This window comes from Scyliorhinus torazame, chromosome 16 (assembly GCF_047496885.1).
Source record: "Scyliorhinus torazame isolate Kashiwa2021f chromosome 16, sScyTor2.1, whole genome shotgun sequence".
NCBI lineage: Eukaryota > Metazoa > Chordata > Chondrichthyes > Carcharhiniformes > Scyliorhinidae > Scyliorhinus > Scyliorhinus torazame.
The window spans coordinates 87834605-87857049 of NC_092722.1; the positions used below are offsets into that span (position 1 = coordinate 87834605).

The 22445-nt window shown below is 59.5% G+C and overlaps 1 protein-coding gene across 1 annotated transcript in view; it reads left to right on the forward strand.

The window, feature by feature from the left end:
- Window positions 1-1014: 1014 nt before the first annotated feature.
- The window catches only part of LOC140392278 (calsyntenin-3-like), a 288200-nt gene continuing 266769 nt past the window's right edge, over window positions 1015-22445 (forward strand). The window contains 1 exon segment of the mRNA XM_072477595.1: window positions 1015-1389. Within this exon segment, the coding sequence (XP_072333696.1) occupies window positions 1326-1389 (64 nt within the window). The 5' untranslated portion in view covers window positions 1015-1325.

The window sequence follows — 22445 nt, forward strand, 5'->3', positions numbered from 1 at the left end:
CCCTTCTCTCTCTCTGTCTTTCGCTCACTCTAACCTCTCTCTCCCTGGTCTCTCTCCCTGTCTCTCTCTCTCTCCCTCTGCATCTCTCTCTCTACCTCTGTCTCTATCTCTCTCTACCTCTGTCTCTCTCTCTCTACCTCTGTCTCTCTCTCTCTTCCTCTATCTCTATCTCCCTCTGCATCTTCCATTCTGTCTTATTCTCTCCCAGTCTCTCTCTCCCTCTCTTTGTCTGTCTCTCCCTGCCTCTCCCACTCCGTGGCTCTCCCTCACTCCATCTCTATCTTTCTCTCTCCCTGTCTCTTCTCTCTCTGTGTCTCTCTCTATTTCGGTATCTGTCTGACCCACCCTCTGTCTCTCTCTCTGCCTCAGTATCAGCTCTCCCTCTCTCTCTCTTCTCTCTCCCACTTCCAGCTCTCATTTCTCTTCCTGTCTCTCTCCCCATCTCTCGGTCTCTGACTCTCCCTGTGTGTGTCTCTCTCTCTGCCTCTTCCCTCTCTTGTCTCTCTCTCTCTGTCTTTGTGTGTGTCTCTCTCTCTCTCCGGTCTCTCTATCTCTCTCTCTCCCTCCCTCTCTGATTCACCATCTCTCTATTTTCTCTCTCTGTATTTCGCTCTCTCCTTCTCGGTCTCTCTCTGCCTCTCCCTTGCTTCCCTTTCTTTCTCTGACTGTCTCCCTCTCTGTCTCTCGCTCACTCTGTCTCTCTCTTGGTCTCTATCTGTCTTTCCCTCACTTCTCTCTCCTGTTCTCTCTCTCCATCTGTGTGTCTCTCTCTGCATCTCCCACTCTGTGTGTCTGCCTCTCACTTTTCTCTCCCTCTGTCTTTTTCTCTCTCTCGGTCTCTGCCTGACTCTCCCGCTGTCTCTCTCTGCCTCTCTCATTCTATCAGTATCTCTCCATCTATTTCTCTCTCTAATTGGGGAGATGGGAGGATTTTCTTTTGGGGGGGGGGGGGAGGTAGAAGGACCTACCTATCCCCCTCCCCCGCATCTTCCCCAGCCCAGCCACCTCCCCCTGAGTGCTCCTGACTGCCGGATTGGACAGAGCAATAGTGGCTTTAGCACACAGGGAGATAGGATTGTCGCACAGTGCTGTACTGGTGCATCGTTAAAGAGGCAGGGGTATAATAGAGCGAGAGAGAGAGGGAATAACACAGAGGGAGCGAGAGAGGGATTAACAGAGCGAGAGAGACAGAATATTAGAGCGAGAGAGACGGACAGGAGCATCAAGATAATCCTGCAGCCTTGAATAGATGCCAAGGGGTGGAGGTGCCGGTTCTCCTGCTGCTGATTAAGATCCTCGGGCAAGGTGCAGACGGAGGAAGAGAAATGAAGAGGTTCACAGTGGCTATCTTCGCCCTCTGCTCCATCACGAGCTGCGTCTCAAACAAAGGTGAGCCCATTCCCGTCCGCTTTGCCTCACTGCCGCAAGCTGCAGGGTTTTTATGCAACCCAAGCTCGACTCCGACATGAGGGGAGTGTGCGTCAGCCAGTCTGTGTCTGAGTGGTGTATGTGTGTGTCACTGTGGTATGTGTGTATGTCGCTGTGGTGTGTGTGTGAGACTGCGGTGTGTATGACTGTATGGTGTGTATGTCTATGTTTTGTGGTGTCTGTGTGTGTATGTGCGACTGTGTGTGTGTCTGTGACGTCTGTGTGTGACTGATGTGTGTGTGTGTGACTGTGATGTCTGTGATGTCTGTGTGTGACTGATGTGTGTGTGACTGTGACGTCGGTGTGTGTGTGACTGTGATGTGCGTGTGTGACTGTGATGTCTGTGTGTGACTGTGACGTCTATGTGTGTGACTGATGTGTGTGTGAGTGACTGTGATGTCTGTGTGACTGGTGTCTGTGACTGTGATGTCTGTGTGTGACTGGTGTCTGTGTGTGTGTTTGAGAGACTGTGATGTCTGTGTTGACTGTGGTGTTTGTGTGTGTGTTTGAGAGACTGTCATGTCTGTCTGACTGTGATGTCTGTGTTGACCGTGGTGTTTGTGTGTGACTGTGTGTGTGCAGCACTGGTGGTGGGTGGGGGGGCTTCTGCAGTTTGAAGAGAGGGCAGAGGGAGGCCTTGCCCACTGCCCCTTGTCCACTTTAAACGTTTGATGCCCAACTGAAATATTAGCTCAGTCCTGGTCAAAAATAACTGCAGAGTAGGAACGAAGGGGGCAGAGGCATGGAGAGAAATCTGTTCATCCGGCCTTTCAATATCCATTGTCTTCTGTCAATATTTACTGGACTCTCAGGGCTCCAGGGTGAGGGGGGGCAGGTTGGCTGAGGTTTGGGGGAGCTGGCAGGAGTTTGGGGAGAGGGGTTTGGGGAGGGGATGCTGGCAGGGGCTTGAGAGGGTTTGGGGAGGGGACTCTGGCGGGGGTTTGGGGAGGGGACTCTGGCGGGGGTTTGGGGAGGGGACTCTGGCGGGGGTTTGGGGTGGGGGTTTGTGGAGGGGACTTTAGCGGGGGTTTGTGGAGGGGACTTTAGCGGGGGTTTGGGGAGGGGACTCTGGCGGGGGTTTGGGGAGGGGACTCTGGCGGGGGTTTGGGAAGGGGACTCTGGCGGGGGTTTGGGGTGGGGGTTTGTGGCGGGGACTTTAGCGGGGGTTTGGGGAGTGGACTCTGGCGGGGATTTGGGAAGGGGACTCTGGCGAGGGTTTGAGGAGGGAACTCTGACGGGGTTGGGGGTGGGGGTTTGTGGAGGGGACTTTAGCGGGGGTTTGGGGAGGGTATTCTGGTGGGCGTTTAGGGAGGGTATTCTGGTGGGGGTTTGGGGAGGGGACTCTGGCGGGGGTTTGGGGCGAGGACTCTGGCGGGGGTTTGGGGAGGGAACTCTGACGGGGTTGGGGTGGGGACTCTGGCGGGGGTTTGGGGAGGGAACTCTGATGGGGTTGGGGTGGGGGTTTGTGGAGGGGACTTTAGCGGGGGTTTGGGGAGGGTATTCTGGTGGGGGTTTGGGGAGGGTATTCTGGTGGGGGTTTGGGGAGGGGACTCTGGCGGGGGTTTGGGGAGGGGACTCTGGCGGGGGTTTGGGGAGGGAACTCTGACGGGGTTGGGGTGGGGGTTTGTGGAGGGGACTTTAGCGGGGGTTTGGGGAGGGTATTCTGGTGGGGGTTTGGGGAGGGGACTCTGGCGGGGGTTTGGGGAGGGGACTCTGGCGGGGATTTGGGGAGGGGACTCTGGCGGGGGTTTGGGGAGGGGACTCTGATGGGGGTTTGGGAGGAACTCTGACGGGGTTGGGGTGGGGGTATGGGGAGGGGACTCTGGCGGGGGTTTAGGGAGGGTATTCTGGTGGGGGTTTGGGGAGGGGACTCTGGCGGGGGTTTGGGGAGGGAACTCTGACGGGGCTGGGGGTGTGGGTTTGGGGAGGGGACTCTGGCGGGGTTTTGGGGAGGGGACTCTGGCGGGGATTTGGGGAGGGAACGCTGACGGGGTTTGTGGGGGGGTTTGTGGGGGGTTGGCGTGGTTTGTGGGGGGGTTGGCGTGGTTTGTGGGGGGTTGGCGGGGTTTGTGGGGGGTTGGCGGGGTTTGTAGGGGGGTTGGCGGGGCTTGTGGGAGAGTTTGCGGGGGGGTTGGTGGGGTTTGCGGGGATCTGCGGTGGGGTTGGCGGGGTTTGCGGGGGGGTTGGCGGGGTTTGCGGGGGGGTTGGCGGGGTTTGTGGGGGGATTGGTACAGGGAGTAATCCCGAGATTACAACCCTCGAGGTCCTGTCTTTTAACTTTCTGCCTAGAGTTCCTAGAGTTGTGGAGAGTTTGCGGGGGGTTGGCGGGGTTTGCGGGGGGGTTGGCGGGGTTGCGGGGGGGTTGGCGGGGTTTGTGGGGGGGTTGGCGGGGTTGCGGGGGGGTTGGCGGGGTTTGCGGGGGGGTTTGCAGGGTTTGCGGTGGGGTTGGCGGGGTTTGCGGGGGGGTTTGCGGGGTTTGCGGTGGGGTTGGCGGGGTTTGCGGGGGGGTTGGCGGGGTTTGTGGGGGGGTTGGTGGGGCTTGCGGGGTTTGCGGGGGGATTGACGGGGTTTGTGGGGGGTTTGCGGGGGGTTTGGCAGGGTTTGCGGGGGGGTTGGCAGGATTTGTGGGGGGTTTGCGGGGGGTTTGGCGGGGTTTGTGGGGGGGTTTCAGGGTTTGCGGGGAATTGATGGGGGATTTGCGGGGTTTGCGGGGAATTGGTGGGGGGGTTTGCGGGGGGGGGGTTGGCAGGGTTTGCGAGGAGTGGCGGGGGGTTGGGGGTTAGTGGGGGTTGGCGGGGTTTGTGTGGGGGTTTGTGGGGGGTTGGCGGGGTTTGTGGGGCTGTTTGTGGGGGGTTGGTGGGGTTAGTGGTGGGTTGGCGGGGTTTGTGGGGGGGTTGGTGGGGGTTTGTGGGGGGATTGGCGGGGTTTGTGGGGGGGTTGGCGGGGTTTGTGGGGGAATTGGCGGGGTTTGCGGGGGGGTTGGCGGGGTTTGCGGGGGGGGTTGACAGGGTTTGTGCGGGGGTTGGCGGGGCTTGTGGGGGGTTTGCGGGGGGATTGGCGAGGTTTGTGGGGGGTTTGGCGGGGTTTGTGCGGGGCTTGTGGGGGGGTTTGTGGGGGGATTGGCGGGGCTTGTGCGGGGCTTGTGGGGGGGTTTGTGGGGGGTTGGCGGGGCTTGTAGGGGGTTTGTGGGGGTTTGGCGGGGGGGTTGGCGGGGTTTGTGGGGGGTTTGTAGGGGGGTTGTCGGGGTTTGTGGGGGTTTGGCGGGAGGGTTGGCGGGGTTTGTGGGGGGTTGGCGGGGTTTGCAGGGGTGTTGGCGGGGTTTGTGGGGGGTCTGCGGGGGGATTGGCGGGGTTTATGGGGGGGTTGGCCGGGTTTGAGGGGGGGTTGGCCGGGTTTGCGGGTGGGTTTGTGGGGGGTTGGCGGGGTTTGTGGGGGGTCTGCGGGGGGATTGGCGGGGTTTATGGGGGGGTTGGCCGGGTTTGAGGGGGGGTTGGCCGGGTTTGCGGGTGGGTTTGTGGGGGGTTGGCGGGGTTTGTGGGGGGTCTGCGGGGGGATTGGCGGGGTTTATGGGGGGGTTGGCCGTGTTTGTGGGGGGTTGGCCGGGTTTGCGGGGTGGTTTGTGGGGTTTGCGGGGGGGTTGGCGGGGTTTGCAGGGGTGTTGGAGGGGTTTGCGGGGGGGTTGGTGGGGTCTGTGGGGGTTGGCAGGGTTTGTGGGGTGTTGGGCGGATTTGTGGGGGGGTTTGTGGGGGGTTGGCGGGGTTTGTGGGGGGTTGGTGAGGTTTGTGGGGGGTTGGCGGCGTTTGTGGGGGGTTGGCTGGGTTTGTGGGGGGGTTGGTGGGGTTTGTGGGGGTTGGCGGGGTTTGTGCGGGGCTTGTGGGGGGTTGGCGGGGTTTGCATGGGTGTTGGCGGTGTTTGTGGGGGGTCTGCGGGGGGATTGGCGGGGTTTATGGGGGGGTTGGCCGGGTTTGAGGGGGGGTTTGTGGGGGGTTGGCGGGGTTTGCAGGGGTGTTGGCGGGGTTTGTGGGGGGTCTGCGGGGGGATTGGCGGGGCTTATGGGGGGGTTGGCCGGGTTTGAGGGGGAGTTGGCCGGGTTTGCGGGTGGGTTTGTGGGGGGTTGGCCGGGTTTGAGGGGGAGTTGGCCGGGTTTGCGGGTGGGTTTGTGGGGGGTTGGCCGTGTTTGTGGGGGGTTGGCCGGGTTTGTGGGGGGTTGGCCGGGTTTGCGGGGGGTTGGCCGGGTTTGCGGGGTGGTTTGTGGGGTTTGCGGGGGGGTTGGCGGGGTTTGCAGGGGTGTTGGCGGGGTTTGCGGGGGGGTTGGCGGGGTCTGTGGGGGTTGGCAGGGTTTGTGGGGTGTTGGGCGGATTTGTGGGGGGGTTTGTGGGGGGTTGGCGGGGTTTGTGGGGGGTTGGTGAGGTTTGTGGGGGGTTGGCGGCGTTTGTGGGGGGTTGGCTAGGTTTGTGGGGGGGTTGGTGGGGTTTGTGGGGGGGTTGGTGGGGTTTGTGGGGGTTGGCGGGGTTTGTGCGGGGCTTGTGAGGGGATTGACGGGGTTTTTTCGGGTGATTGGCGGGGTTTGTGGGGGGTGTTGGCGGGGTTTGTAGGGTGATTTGTGGGGGGGTTGGCAGGGTTTGTGGGGGGGTTGGTAGGGGGGTTGGCGGGGTTTGTGGGGGGTTTTCGGGGGAGTTGGAGGGGATTGCGAGGGGGTTGGCGTGGTTTGTGGGGGTGTAGGCGGGGTTTGTGGGGGTCTGCGGGGGGATTGGCGGGGTTTGTGGGGGGGTTGGCGGGGTTTGAGGGGAGGTTGGCGGGGTTTGTGGGGTGTTGGCATGGTTTGCGGGGGGTGGCGCGGTTTGTGGGGGGTTGGCGGGGTTTGTGGGGGGGGTGGAGGGGTTGGCGGGGTTTGCGGGGTGGTTGGCGGGGTTTGCGGGGAGTTGGCGGGGTTTGCGGAGGGGTTGGCATGGTTTGTGGGGGGGCGGGGGGGTTTGCGGGGTTTGCGGGGGAGTTGGCCGGGTTTGCGGGGGGTTGGCGGGGTTTGTGGGGGGGTTTGCGGTGTTTGCGGGGAGTTGGCTGGGTTTGCAGGGGGGTTGGTGGGGTTTGCGGGGGGGTTGGCGGGGTTTGCGGGGGGGTTGGCGGCGTTTGTGGGGGGTTGGCGTGGCTTGTGGTGGGGTTGGTGGGGTTTGCGGGGGGGTTGGCGGGGTTTGCGGGGAGTTGGCTGGGTTTGCAGGGGGGTTGGTGGGGTTTGCGGGGGGGTTGGCGGGGTTTGTGGGGGGTTGGCCGTGTTTGCGGGGGGGTTGGTGGGGTTTGCGGGGGGGTTGGCGGGGTTTGTGGGGGGTTGGCGTGGCTTGGGGGGTTGGTGGGGTTTGTGGGGGAGTTGGCGGGGTTTGCGGGGAGTTGGCTGGGTTTGCAGGGGGGTTGGTGGGGTTTGCGGGGGGGTTGGCGGGGTTTGCGGAGGGGTTGGCATGGTTTGTGGGGGGGCGGGGGGGTTTGCGGGGTTTGCGGGGGAGTTGGCCGGGTTTGCGGGGGGTTGGCGGGGTTTGTGGGGGGGTTTGCGGTGTTTGCGGGGAGTTGGCTGGGTTTGCAGGGGGGTTGGTGGGGTTTGCGGGGGGGTTGGCGGGGTTTGCGGGGGGGTTGGCGGCGTTTGTGGGGGGTTGGCGTGGCTTGTGGTGGGGTTGGTGGGGTTTGCGGGGGGGTTGGCGGGGTTTGCGGGGAGTTGGCTGGGTTTGCAGGGGGGTTGGTGGGGTTTGCGGGGGGGTTGGCGGGGTTTGTGGGGGGTTGGCCGTGTTTGCGGGGGGGTTGGTGGGGTTTGCGGGGGGGTTGGCGGGGTTTGTGGGGGGTTGGCGTGGCTTGGGGGGTTGGTGGGGTTTGTGGGGGAGTTGGCGGGGTTTGCGGGGAGTTGGCTGGGTTTGCAGGGGGGTTGGTGGGGTTTGCGGGGGGGTTGGCGGGGTTTGTGGGGGTTGGCGGTGTTTGTGGGGTGTTGGGGGGTTTTTGGGGGGGTTTGTGGGGGGTTGGCAGGGTTTGTGGGGGTTGGCGGTGTTTGTGGGGTGTTGGGGGGGTTTGTGGGGGTTTGGCGGCGTTTGTGGGGGGGTTTGTGGGGGGTTGGCGGGGATTGTGGGGGGTTGGTGGGGTTTGTGGGGTGGTTGGCGGGGTTTGTGGGGGGTTGGCGTGGCTTGTGGGGGGTTGGCGGGGTTTGCGGGGGTGTTGACGGGATTTGTGCGGGGGTTGGCGGCATTTGTGGGGTGGTTTGCGTGGGGATTGGCGGGGGAGTTGGCGGGGATTGCGGGGGGGTTGGCGGGGTTTGTGGGGGTTTGTGGGGGGTTTGCGGAGGGATTGGCAGGGTTTGTGGGGGGGTTGGCGGGGTTTGTGGGGGGGTTGGCGGGGTTTGCAGGGGGGTTGGCGGGGATTGTGGGGGTTGGCGGGGTTTGTGAGGGGGTTTGTGGGGGGGTTGGCGGGGTTTGTGGGGGGAGGCAGGGTTTGCGGGGGGGGTTGGCGGGGTTTGTGCGGGGGTTGGCGGGGTTTGTGGGGGGGTTGGCGGGGTTTGCAGGGGGGTTGGCGGGGATTGTGGGGGTTGGCGGGGTTTGTGGGGGGGTTGGCGGGGTTTGTGCGGGGGTTGGCGGGGTTTGTGCGGGGGTTGGCGGGGTTTGTGGGGGGTTTGACAGGGTTTGTGGGGGGTTGGCGTGGCTTATGGAGGGGTTGGCGGGGTTTGTGGGGGGGTTGGCGGGGTTTGTGGGTGGTTGGTGTGGCTTATGGAGGGGTTGGCGGGGTTTGTGGGGGGGTTTGCGGGGGAGTTGGTGGGGTTTGCGGGGGGTTGACGGGGTTTGTGCGGGGGTTGGCGGGGTTTGTGGGGGGGTTGGCGGGGTTTGTGGGGGGGTTGGCGGGGCTTGTGGGGGGGTTGGCGGGGTTTGTGGGGGTGTTTGTAGGGGGGATTGGCGGGGTTTGTGGGGGGGGTTTGTGGGGGGTGAGGGTTGGCGGTGTTTGTAGGGGGGTTTGCGGGGGCGTTTGCGGGATTTGTGGGGGGGTTTGTGGGGGGTTGGCGGGGATTGCGGGGGGTTTGGCGGTGTATGTGGGGGTGTTGGCGGGGTTTGTGGGAGGTTTGCGGAGGGATTGGCGGGGTTTGTGGGGGGGTTGTCGGGGTTTGTGGGGGGGTTGGCATGGTTTGCGGGGGGGTGGCGGGGTTTGTGGGGGGGGTTGTGGGGTTTGCGGGGGGGTTGGTGGGGTTTGCCGGGTAGTTGGCGGGGTTTGAGGATGGTTGGCGGGGATTTGAGAGGAGTTGGCAAGGGTTTGAGAGGAGTTGGCGGGGGTTTGAGAGGAGTTGGCGGGGGTTTGAGAGGAGTTGGCGGGGGTTTGAGGGGAGTTGGCAGGGGTTTGAGGGTGGTTGGCGGGGGTTTGAGAGGAGTTGGCGGGGCTTTGAGAGGAGTTGGCGGGCCTTTGAGAGGAGTTGGCGGGGGTTTGAGAGGAGTTGGCGGGGGTTTGAGAGGAGTTTGCGGGGGTTTGAGAGGGGTTGGCGGAGGTTTGAGAGGAGTTGGCGGGGGTTTGAGAGGAGTTGGCGGGGGTTTGAGAGGAGTTGGCGGGGGTTTGAGAGGGGTTAGAACATAGAACATAGAACGATACAGCGCAGTACAGGCCCTTCGGCCCACGATGTTGCACCAACATGGGAAGTCAAAAAACAAAAGCCATCTAACCTACACTATGCCATTATCATCCATATGCTTATCCAACAAACTTTTAAATGCCCTCAATGTTGGCGAGTTCACTACTGTTGCAGGTAGGGCATTCCACGACCTCACCACTCTTTGCGTAAAGAACCTACCTCTGTCCTATATCTATTACCCCTCAGTTTAAGGCTATATCCCCTCGTGCTAGCCATTTCCATCCGCAGGAGAAGGCTCTCACTGTCCACCCTATCTAACCCTCTGATCATTTTGTATGCCTCTATTAAGTCTCCTCTTAACCTTCTTCTCTCTAACGAAAACAACCTCCAGTCCATCAGCCTTTCATAGAACATAGAACATAGAAAATACAGCACAGAACAGGCCCTTTGGCCCACGATGTTGTGCCGAACCTTTGTCCTAGATTAATCATAGATTATCATTGAATTTACAGTACAGAAGGAGGCCATTCGGCCCTTTGAGTCTGCACCGGCTCTTGGAAAGAGCACCCTACCCAAACTCAACACCTTCACCCAACACCAAGGGCAATTTGGACATTAAGGGCAATTTATCATTGGCCAATTCACCTAACCCGCACATCTTTGGACTGTGGGAGGAAACCGGACCACCCGGAGGAAACCCACGCAGACAAGGGGAGGACGTGCAGACTCCGCACAGCCAATGACCCAAGCCGGAATCGAACCTGGGACCATGGAGCTGTGAAACAATTGTGCTATCCACAATGCTACCGTGCTGCCCTTAAGAACAAATAAATCTACACTATATCATTTTACCGTAATCCATGTACCTATCCAATAGCTGCTTGAAGGTCACCAATGTTTCCGACTCAACTACTTCCACAGGCAGTGCATTCCATGCCCTCATAAGATTTTCCCTCCATACCAGGCAACATCCTGGTAAATCTCCTCTGCACCCACTCCAAAGCTTCCACGTCCTTCCGAGAATGAGGTGACCAGAACTGTACGCAATACTCCAAATGTGGCCGTACCAGAGTTTTGTACAGCTGCAACATGACCTCATGACTCCGGAACTCAATCCCTCTACCAATAATGGCCAACACACCATAGGCCTTCTTCACAACCCTATCAACCTGGGTGGCAACTTTCAGGGATCTATGTACATGGACACCAAGATCCCTCTGCTCATCCACACTTCCAAGAATTTTACCATTAGCCAAATATTCCGCATTCCTGTTATTCCTTCCAAAGTGAATCACCTCACACTTCTCTACATTAAACTCCATTTGCCACCTCTCAGCCCAGCTCTGCAGCTTATCTATGTCCCTCCGTAACCTGCAACATCCTTCCGCACTGTCGACAACACCACCGACTTTAGTGTCGTCTGCAAATTTACTCACCCACCCTTCTGCGCCCTCCTCTAGGTCATTTATAAAAATGACAAACAGCAACGGCCCCAGAACAGATCCTTGTGGTACGCCACTTGTAACTGAACTCCATTCTGAACATTTCCCATCAACCACCACCCTCTGTCTTCTTTCAGCTAGCCAATTTCTGATCCACATCTCTAAATCACCCTCAATCCCCAGCCTCCGTATTTTCTGCAATAGCCTACCGTGGGGAACCTTATCAAACGCTTTACTGAAATCCATATACACCACATCAACTGCTCTACCCTCGTCTACCTGTTCAGTCACCTTCTCAAAGAACTCGATAATGTTTGTGAGGCATGACCTACCCTTCACAAAGCCATGCTGACTATCCCTAATCATATTATTCCTATCTAGATGATTATAAATCTTGTCTCTTATAATCCCCTCCAAGACTTTACCCACAACAGACGTGAGGCTCACCGGTCTATAGTTGCCGGGGTTGTCTCTACTCCCCTTCTTGAACAAAGGGACCACATTTGCTATCCTCCAGTCCTCTGGCACTATTCCTGTAGCCAATAATGACATAAAAATCAAAGCCAAAGGCTCAGCAATCTCTTCCCTGGCTTCCCAGAGAATCCTAGGATAAATCCCATTAGGCCCCGGGGACTTATCTATTTTCAGCCTGTCCAGAATTGCCAACACCTCTTCCCTACGTACCTCATTGCCATCTATTCTAATAGCCTGGGTCTCAGCATTCTCCTCCACAACATTCTCTTTTTCCTGAGTGAATACTGACGAAAAATATTCATTTAGTATCTCGCCTATCTCTTCAGACTCCATACACAACTTCCCATCCCTGTCCTTGATTAGCCCTACTCTTACCCTAGTCATTCTTTTATTCCTGACAAACCTATAGAAAGCTTTTGGGTTTTCCTTGATCCTACCTGCCAAATACTTCTCATGTCCCCTCCTTGCTCGTCTTAGCTCTCTCTTTAGATCCTTCCTCGCTACCTTGTAACTATCAAGCGCCCCAACTGAAACTTCACACCTCATCTTCACATAGGCCTCCTTCCTCTTAACAAGAGATTCCACTTGTTTGGTAAACCACGGTTCCCTCGCTCGACGCCTTCCTCCCTGCCTGACCGGTACGTACTTATCAAGAACACGCAGTAGCTGTTCCTTGAACAAACTCCACATATCCAGTGTGCCCAACACTTGCAGCCTACTTCTCCAACCTACTCCTCCCAAGTCATGTCTAATGGCATCATAATTGCCCTTCCCCCAGCTATAACTCTTGCCCTGCGGGGTATACTTATCCCTTTCCATCACTAACGTAAACGTCACCGAATTGTGGTCACTGTATCCAAAGTGCTCACCTACCTCCAAATCTAACACCTGGCCTGGTTCATTACCCAAAACCAAATCCAATGTGGCAATCTCGCCTCTTGTTGGCCTGTCAACATATTGTGTCAGGAAACCCTCCTGCACACATTGTAAAAAAAAACGACCCATCTAATGTACTCGAACTATATCTTTTCCAGTCAATATTTGGAAAGTTAAAGTCTCCCATAATCACTACCCTGTTACTTTCGCTCTTATCCAGAATCATCTTCGCCATCCTTTCCTCTACATCCCTAGAACTATTAGGAGGCCTATAGAAAACTCCCAACAGGGTGACCTCTCCTTTCCTGTTTCTAACCTCAGCCCATACTACCTCAGAAGAAGAGTCCCCATCTAGCATCCTCGCCGCCACCGTAATACTGCTCTTGACTAGCAGCGCCACACCTCCCCCTCTTTTGCCTCCTTCTCTGAGCTTACTAAAACACCTAAACCCCGGAACCTGCAACAACCATTCCTGTCCCTGCTCTATCCATGTCTCCGAAATGGCCACAACATCGAAGTCCCAGGTACCAACCCATGCTGCCAGTCCCCTACCTTATTTTGTATACTCCTGGCATTGAAGTAGACACATAGGTAGTCTGTAGAGGTCCCACCTTCCCCAGAAAGAGCCCCAGTTATCCAGAAATCTGAATCCCTCCCGCCTGCACCATCCCTGTAGCCACGTGTTTAATTGCTCTCTCTCCCTATTCCTCATCTCATTATCACGTGGCACAGGCAACAACCCAGAGATAACAACTCTGTTTGTTCTCGTTCTGAGCTTCCATCCTAGCTCCCTGAAAGCCTGCCTGACATCCTTGTCCCCTTTCCTACCTATGTCGTTAGTGCCAATGTGGATCACGACTTGGGGCTGCTCCCCCTCCCCCTTAAGGACCCGGAAAACACGATCCGAGACATCACGTACCCTTGCACCTGGGAGGCAACATACCAAACGTGAGCCTCTCTCGCTCCCACAAAATCTCCTATCTGTGCCCCTGACTATCAAGTCCCCAATTACTAATGCTCTGCTCCTCTCCCCCCTTCCCTTCTGAGCAACAGGGACAGACTCCGTGCCAGAGGCCCGTACCCCATGGCTTACCCCTGGTAAGTCCCCCCCCCCACAAGTATCCAAAGCGGTATACTTGTTACTCAGGGGAACGACCGCAGGGGATCCCTGCACTGACTGCTTCTTCCCAGTCCCTCTTACAGTTACCCATCTATCTCCAATCTTTGGTGTAACTAATTCCCTGAAGCTGCTATCTATGACCCCCTCTGCCTCCCGAATGATCCGAAGTTCATCCAACTCCAGCTCCAGTTCCCTAACTCGGTCTTGGAGGAGCTGGAGATGGCTGCACTTCCTGCAGGTAAAATCAGCAGGGACACTAACGGCATCCCTCACCTCAAACATCCTGCAGGAGGAACATTGCACTCACTTCCCTGCCATCCCTCTAACTTCCAACCAGGTTCTGGTTAATAAATAAATTAAAAAATTTTAAAAAATAATAATAATATAATATGGCACTTACCTCACACCAATGGGTCTTATTATTAGGTTAGAGGAGGAGGGTGGATGGGAGACACTACACGAGTAGGGTCTTGGGTTTCCTCTCCACCAGAATTTATTGGTTGTGGCGGGGCGGGGGGGGAACCTTCCCAGAAGTCCGCGGATCGAACTTCCGGTTTCCACATAATTAAAAAAGTTGGCGGGGGTTTGAGAGGAGTTGGCGGGGGTTTGAGGCGGCGTTGGTGGGGGTTTGAGGGGAGTTGGCGGAGGTTTGATAGGAGTTGGCGGGGGTTTGAAGTGGGGTTGGTGGGGGTTTGATGGGAGTTGGTGGGGGTTTGAGAGGAGTTGGCGGGGGTTTGAGGCTACGTTGGTGGGGGTTTGAGGGGAGTTGGCGGGGGTTTGAGGGGGGTTGGTGGGGGTTTGAGGAGTTGGTGGGGGTTTGAGAGGAGTTGGCGGTTTGAGGCGGGGTTTGTGGGGGTTTGAGAGGAGTTGGCGGGTGTTTGAGAGGAGTTGGGGGTTTGAGGGGAGTTGGCGGGGGTTTGAGGTGGTTGGCGGGTTTTGAGGGGAGTTGGCGGGGGTTTGAGGGGAGTTGGCGGGGGTTTGAGGGGAGTTGGCGGGGGTTTGAGGTGGTTGGCGGGTTTTGATGGGAGTTGGCGGGGGTTTGAGGGGAGTTGGCGGGGGTTTGAGAGGAGTTGGCGGGGGTTTGAGAGGATTTGGCGGGGGGTTTGAGAGGAGTTGGCGGGGGGTTGAGGGGAGTTGGCGGGGGTTTGAGAGGAGTTGGCGGGGGTTTGAGGGGAGTTGGCGGGTGTTTGAGGGGAGTTGGCGGGTGTTTGAGAGGAGTTGGCGGGGGTTTGAGAGGAGTTGGCGGGGGTTTGAGAGGAGTTGGCGGGGGTTTGAGAGGAGATGGCGGGTGTTTGAGGGGAGTTGGCGGGGGTTTGAGAGGAGATGGCGGGGGTTTGAGGGGAGTAGGCGGGGGTTTGAGAGGAGATGGCGGGGGTTTGAGGGGAGTAGGCGGGGGTTTGAGAGGAGTTGGCGGGGGTTTGAGAGGAGTAGGCGGGGGTTTGAGGGGGGTTGGCAGGGGGTTTGAGAGGAGTAGGCGGGGGTTTGAGGGGAGTAGGCGGGGGTTTGAGAGGAGATGGCGGGGGTTTGAGGGGAGTTGGCGGGTGTTTGAGGGGATTTGGCGGGGGTTGAGGGGAGTTGGCGGGGGTTTGAGGGGAGTTGGCGGAGGTTTGAGGGGAGTAGGCGGGGGTTTGAGAGGAGATGGCAATGGGTTTGAGGGGATTTGGCGGGGGTTTGAGGGGAGTAGGCGGGGGTTTGAGGGGAGTTGGCGGGGGTTTGAGGGGAGTTGGCGGGGGTTTGAGGGGAGTTGGCGGGGGTTTGAGGGGATTTGGCGGGGGTTTGAGGGGAGTTGGTGGGGGTTTGAGGGGAGTTGGTGGGGGTTTGAGGGGATTTGGCGGGGGTTTGAGGGGATTTGGCGGGGGTTTGAGGGGAGTTGGCGGGGGTTTGAGGGGAGTTGGTGGGGGTTTGAGGGGATTTGGCGGGGGTTTGAGGGGAGTTGGCGGGGGTTTGAGGGGAGTTGGCGGGGGTTTGAGGGGAGTTGGCGGGGGTTTGAGGGGAGTTGGCGGGGGTTTGAGGGGATTTGGCGGGGGTTTGAGGGGAGTTGGCGGGGGTTTGAGGGGAGTTGGCCAGCTGCTGAGCCGAGGGCGGGAGCACAGAGCCAACCATCTCTCTGTCTCACTCTCTCTCTCTGTCTCTCTCTCTCTCTCCCTGACTCTCTCTCTGTGTCACTCACTCTCTCTCTCCATTTGTCACTCATTCTCTGTTTCCACTCTGTCACTCCCTCTCTTTATTACTCTGTCTCTACCTCTGTGTGTCACTCACTCTGTCTCTCACTCACTCTGTCTCTCACTAACTCTGTCTCTCACTCTGTCTCTCTCACTCTGTCACGCTGTCTCCACTCTGTTCCCCCTCTGACACTGTCTCCCCTCAGTCTCTCCCCCCTGTCTCTCACTCTCTTGCTCTCTCAATCGCTCGGGGGGGGGGGGGGGGGGGGGGTTGTTGGGGGGTTGGTGCCGGGGTGACCCCTTCCCCCCACGGGTCTGGGGCAGTGCCCAGGCACCGACCGCCATTACAGCGGCCATCTTGCTGCACTTCCACTGACCATCACCTTGGTCCTGCATAGTGACACCGGCCGTATGGGTGCCCCCACCCCCGCACAAAACTCCCCGCCCGCCTGGCTGCCATCCACCAGCCTACCACCCACGGCAGCCCCCAGCAAGGGCAGTGCCAGCCAACAGTACCCCTGGCAGCAGGGGTGGAGGCCACCTCTATGCCGGCCACCGACAGGGCAGGGATGAGGGGATGGAGGAGTGGGGATATGCAGGGACGGAGCCCGCAATACCAACCGCGGTCACCGTGCAGCCTGTCGAACCTGGTTGGGCACGGGAGTATACACCATGCTAACATGTTGACCTTTCACCTCCTGCAGACATTTGATTTTGGAGTTCGTCTGGCAATAGCAGCCGCCCTGGTGGTCGGCACAGCTCTGCGAGATGCCCGGTGTGAGCAGGAGCCGCTTGCAGAGGAGGCGGAAGCTGCAGCAGCGGAGCGTGCAGCAGTGGTGCGCGCCACATGAGGCCTAGTGTGTACCGGCACTGCCAGACACTCGAGGTCCTACCAGACCGAGCATGCCGTCGCAGACTGCGGATGAGCAGGGAGACAGTGCAACACGTTTGCCAGATGATGGCACACCTGGCCCTGCGGGGGAATGGGGGAGGACACCCGCTCCCGGTGACCGTCAAGGTGATGGCCGCTCTGAAGATCTACGCGACAGGGCCCTTCCAGGCGCTGAGTGGGGACCTGTCCGGGATCTCACAGACCCCGGTGCACAGGAGCATCCGCGCCGTCACGGAGGCCCTATATGCCCAGGCGATCAATACATCCATTTTGATGTGGACCGTCCACCAGGATGCCCGTGCAGCGGGGTTTGCCGCCATCACCAGGATGCCCCGGTCCAGGGGGGCGGTTGACGCGATGCATGTTGCCCTACGGGCACCGGCAGATAACAGGCTGAAAGGGGTTCCACTCCATGAACGTTTAGCTGGTCTGTGACCATCAGCTGCGCATCGTACACCTGTGCACCAGATACCCAGGCAGTGTGCATGACGCTTTCATCCTGGCCCACTCGGTGATTCCTGACACCTTAGAGGGGCATCCCCCCTGGCTGAGGGGTTAGCTCCTGGGCGACAGGGGTTACCCACTGCAGCCATGGTGAAGACACCTATCCGGAGGCCACAGACCGACGTGGAGACCCGATACAACGACGCCCATACAGCGACCAGGATTGTGATCGAGTGGTGCTTTGGCCTCCTGAAGATGCGCTCCAGTATGAGGCTGAGAGGGTCTCTTCACGAAAGTGCCCGTCCGAGGCGAGTGTCTCTGGGATGGTGGAGGGTGTTGGACACAGCTGTGACGGGAAGTCAGTGTCATCCTCCGACCCGAGCTCTGGGGCGTCCTGGGTCTCGGGTGGAGTGCTGGTGTCCGGGCTGCTCTCAGCGTCACTGCTCAGCTCACGGGGGGGGGGGGGGTGTTGGTGGTTTGGGGGGGGGGGGGGGGTGAGGGTGGTGTGGGGTGAGGGAGAACCGCATCTCAGCGGGGTCTCGCCCAGGACCGCACTCCACCGTGGCGACCTCTCGTTCCTCCGTGCCGCCGGCCACGTCTAGGGCCCTCTGCTTGGCCATGGTTAGGGGCTGCAGGTCTGGTGGGCCCCCTCCGGTCATTTCCCGCTCCCGGCGGTTGTGCACGGCCTTCTCCTGGGGTGGGATGGTGGTGGGGGAACCATACAACACTGTTAGATGGTCCGACTCAATCAGCCCAGTGGGTGGGTAGCTGGTGGCCTCTGTGGCCAGGGCACCCGGCCATGGCGGCTGGCATGGGTGCTGGCATGGTGGCGGCCTGCTGCATCCTCCACAACATCGTGCAGCACAGGGGCGATGTGCTGGAGGAGGAGGAGGAGGAAGGGCAGGCCTCGTCCGACGAGGAGGATGCGGGGGAGGGGGAAGATGGGCAAGACATGGGGCCCAGGAAGGCACGGGAGGTCTCAACGTTTGCGCCAGGGTCAACGCACACGGGATGCTCTGATTGCCTCCAGTTTCACCGACTGGGAGGGATAGGGACTGGCCAGGGGAATGGGCACAGCAACCCAACCCCACACCCCCTCACTTCCCACCCTGCCAACCAGCCACCTGCACCCCCTCCATCATACATACTGCCAACCCAGGGCCCTCACCCCGTAGTGCGGCTGGTAACAGCGGGTCTAGTCCATGGGATGGAGGGTGATGACAACCCGCTCTGCGATGAGCTCCATGCTCCGGATCGTATCACAACATCTGACTCACGCTCACGGTTGCACCGTCCACCTGGGTGATCACTACGGGCTGGCCAGTCCATCACACGGTCCCATCGAATCCCTGGGTTGGCAGTGGAGGACCACCCCCCCGCCCCCCGACCAGACCAGCCCATCCCTCAGACCCACCAGACTGAGCACCGAGGCAGGTTGTAACGGTAATAACAGCTGTTTATTGTGAACAATTATTTACAGATCTGTGCCCTAGCCCATATAACCAAACTGTGCCCTACACCCGTGCCAACGTAACTGGTGTCCAGCTTCCTGGCCTTATGGACCTTAAAGCTACATCGAAGTGGATCCCCAGTTGGCACAGCAGGAGTGGAGGCAGCCTGCTGTGACTCCGGGCCTGGCACGAGTATCCCCGTTGCCGCCTGGGGTGACCCGGCCTGGATGGGCCCGGCCGCTCCTTGGGTGACCCAGGTGGCACCGCCCTGTTCTGCCTGCTGCCCGCCAGATGCACCAGAAACAGCAGGGGGTGGAGGCCGAGGTGCTGCTGTGTTCCGGCACCTCCCCTGAGGGAGTCACAGGCACAGGCCCCATCACCTCATCCTCCCTTGGGCTGCCCGATGGCCTCCGGGCTACTCCATGGGACAGGGTGTGAGCAGAGCCATCCTCTGAGACCCCTGCCATCTGGCGCTGCCAGTCCTGGGGGCCCACTCTGGTCTTGGCCAGGATCTGCATGCTCGCAGATATGGAGCGGACCATCTCCGTCTGGGACTGCACCACATCAGGCTACGACTGTGCCACCACCTTCTGGGTGTGTGCCACATCAGCCAGTGACTGTGCCATCTCCCTCTGGGACTGGGTGTTTGTGCCATGCCGACCAGCGGCTGGGCAATACCATCAATGTTCCCAGCCATGGGCTGCTGTGACTGGGCCAGGCTGAGGAACCCCGCTGCAATGTCCAGGTGGCTCTGGCACATGGCTGCCTGTGAGAGGGCAGCCCCGTCCTGGGCCTCGGCCACCGCCTGCACAGTATGCCCCAGGGCTTGGACACGCTGATCCATAGCTGACACCGTCGCCCCGAATGCCTCCACCGCGGACGCCGCCCGTGTGGTGTTGGCTTGGGTGGCACGCATGGTCGGCAGCACCCCCTGCTCCTGCACACGGATGGACTCTAACTCTGCCTAGCTCTCTGACTGCATCTGCACTGTGGTTGGGACTGGTTTTTCCAGAGGCCCGGGGTCGATCTGGGCAGCAGCTTGTTCCTGGGGCTGGCCTGCCCTCAGACCGTCCGACCCCTCGGCTGCTCCTACCTCCACCTGCTGTACCGACCGGGTCAACTGTGTGGTGCGCACCAGATAGTGTCCCAGGGGCCTCTTCACGAAAGTGCCCGTCCGAGGCGAGTGTCTCTGGGATGGGGGAGGGTGTTGGACACCGCTGTGACGGGAAGTCAGTGTCATCCTCCGACCCGAGCTCTGGGGCGTCCTGGGTCTCGGGTGGAGTGCTGGTGTCCGGGCTGCTCTCAGCGTCACTGCTCAGCTCACCGGGGGGGGGGGGGGGGGGGGGCTCCGGCTCTGGCACTGGGTGGGGGCGAAGGACTCACCCCCATCTCCAGCACGTCCTACAAGACAGGGCGCATAATTAGACCTCAGCCGGGGGGGGGGGGGGGGGGGGGTTGGTGGTTTGGGGGGGGGGGGGGGTGAGGGGGGGGGGTGTTGGTGGTTTGGGGGGGGGGATGTTGGTGGTTTGGGGGGGGGGGTGTTGGTGGTTTGGGGGGGGGGGGGTGAGGGTGGTGTGGGGTGAGGGAGAACCGCATCTCAGCGGGGTCTCGCCCAGGACCGCACTCCACCGTGGCGACCTCTCGTTCCTCCGTGCCGCCGGCCACGTCTAGGGCCCTCTGCTTGGCCATGGTTAGGGGCTGCAGGTCTGGTGGGCCCCCTCCGGTCATTTCCCGCTCCCGGCGGTTCTGCACGGCCTTCTCCTGGGGTGGGATGGTGGTGGGGGAACCATACAACACTGTTAGATGGTCCGACTCAATCAGCCCAGTGGGTGGGTAGCTGGTGGCCTCTGTGGCCAGGGCACCCGGCCATGGCGGCTGGTATGGGTGCTGGCATGTGGGGCAGGTTGGGGATTCGGCCGTCCCCCGGGGGTTATGGGTGTGGGGAGGGCGGGGTTAATGCCAGGGGCACTATGCTGCCAACTCACCCTGGCCATCCTGAGGAGGTGGTGAAGTTTTTTGCAGCACTGCATGTTGGTACGGGCGACGTTACCCGTGGCGCTGACTGCCTCTGCGACCTGCGCCCAGGCAGCCTCCTTCCCGGGATGGGGCAGATGATCATCCTCCACCGTGCCCAGGAAGGTCTCCAGCTCGGCGTCGGTAAATCTGGGGGCCGCTCTCCTTCCAGCCATCTTGTTGACTGGGATGGAGCGTGTCTGGTGGGAGAATTGTTTATGTGCGGCTGCGATTTGTCAGCCTCCAGCGTGACAATCACGAACCCAGCGAATCTGGCACCGTTTGATCCTGTTCCATGTGGCGCCGGTGCTAGCCCATTAGTGGCAGCGGAATCGGTGCAGGTAGGGCGCCGATGATTCTGTAGTGAAAGTCCACGGATTCTCCGTTGACGTTAACACTTAGACTCAGAAACGGAGAATCGAGCCCAGTATGTGTGTGGAACCCGTACCCCAGTGAGAGTCAGTGTGTGTGGAACCTGAATCCCAGTGAGAGTCAGTGTGTGTGGAACCCGTACCCCAGTGAGAGTCAGTGTGTGTGGAACCCGTACCCCAGTGAGAGTCAGTGTGTGGAACCCGTACCCCAGTGAGAGTCAGTGTGTGTGGAACCCGTACCCCAGTGTGAGTCAGTGTGTGTGGAACCCGTACCCCAGTGAGAGTCAGAGTGTGTGTGGAACCCGTACCCCAGTGAGAGTCAGTGTGTGTGGAACCCGTACCAGTGAGAGTCAGTGTGTGTGGAACCCGTACCCCAGTGAGAGTCCGTGTGTGTGATACCCGTACCCCAGTGAGAGTCAGTGTGTGTGGAACCCGTATCCCAGTGAGAGTCAGAGTGTGTGTGGAACCCGTACCCCAGTGAGAGTCAGTGTGTGTGGAAACCGTACCAGTGAGAGTCAGTGTGTGTGGAACCCGTACCCCAGTGAGAGTCAGTGTGTGTGGAACCCGTATCCCAGTGAGAGTCAGAGTGTGTGTGGAAACCGTACCCCAGTGAGAGACAGTGTGTGGGGAACCCGGACCCCAGTGAGAGTCAGTGTGTGGAACCCGTACCAGTGAGAGTCAGTGTGTGTGGAACCCGTACCCCAGTGAGAGTCAGTGCGTGTGGAACCTGGACCCCAGTGAAGTCAGTATGTGTGGAACCCGTACCCCAGTGAGAGTCAGTGTGCGTGGAACCCGTACCCCAGTGAGAGTCAGTGTGTGTGGAACCCATACCCCAGTGAGAGTCAGTGTGTGTGGAACCCGTACCCCAGTGAGAGTCAGTGTGTGAAACACGTACCCCAGTGAGAGTCAGTGTGTGTGATACCCGTACCCCAGTGAGAGTCAGTGTGTGTGGAACCCGTACCCCAGTGAGAGTCAGTGTGTGTGGAACCCGTACCCCAGTGAGAGTCAGTGTGTGTGGAACCCGTACCCCAGTGAGAGTCAGTATGTGTGGAACCCGTACCCCAGTGAGAGTCAGTGTGTCCGGAACCCGTACCCCAGTGAGAGTCAGTGTGTGTGGAACCCGTACCCCAGTGAGAGTCAGTGTGTGTGGAACCCATACCCCAGTGAGAGTCAGTGTGTGTGGAACCCGTACCCCAGTGAGAGTCAGTGTGTGGAACACGTACCCCAGTGGGAGTCAGTGTGTGTGATACCCGTACCCCAGTGAGAGTCAGTGTGTGTGGAACCCGTACCCCAGTGAGAGTCAGTGTGTGTGGAACCCGTACCCCAGTGAGAGTCAGTGTGTGGAATCCGTACCCCAGTGAGATTCAGTGTGTGGAACCTGTACCCCAGTGAGAGTCAGTGTGTGTGGAACCTGTACCCCAGTGAGAGTCAGTGTGTGTGGAACCCGTATCCCAGTGAAAGTCAGTGTGTGTGGAACCCGTATCCCCGTGAGAGTCAGAGTGTGTGGAACCCGTACCCCAGTGAGAGTCAGTGTGTGTGGAACCCGTATCCCAGTGAGAGTCAGTGTGTGTGGGACCCGTATCCCAGTGAGAGTCAGTGTGTGTGGAACCCATATCCCAGTGAGAGTCAGTGTGTGTGGAACCCGTACCCCAGTGAGAGTCAGTGTGTGTGGGACCCGTATCCCAGTGAGAGTCAGTGTGTGTGGAACCCATATCCCAGTGAGAGTCAGTGTGTCCGGAACCCACATCCCAGTGAGAGTCTGTGTATGTGGAACCCGTATCCCAGTGAGAGTCAGTGTGTGGAACCCGTACCCCAGTGAGAGTCAGTGTGTGGAACCCGTACCCCAGTGAGAGTCAGTGTGTGTGGAAGCCGTACCCCAGTGAGAGTCAGTGTGTGTGGAACCCATATCCCAGTGAGAGTCAGTGTGTCCGGAACCCACACCCCAGTGAGAGTCAGTGTGTGTGGAACCCATATCCCAGTGAGAGTCTGTGTGTCCGGAACCCACAACCCAGTGAGAGTCTGTGTGTGTCGAACCCGTATCCCAGTGAGAGTCCGTGTGTTTGGAACCCAGACCCCAGTGAGAGTCAGTGTGTGGAACCCGTACCCCAGTGAGAGTCCGTGTGTGTGGAACCCATACCCCAGTGAGAGTCAGTGTGTGGAACCCGTACCCCAGTGAGAGTCCGTGTGTGTGGA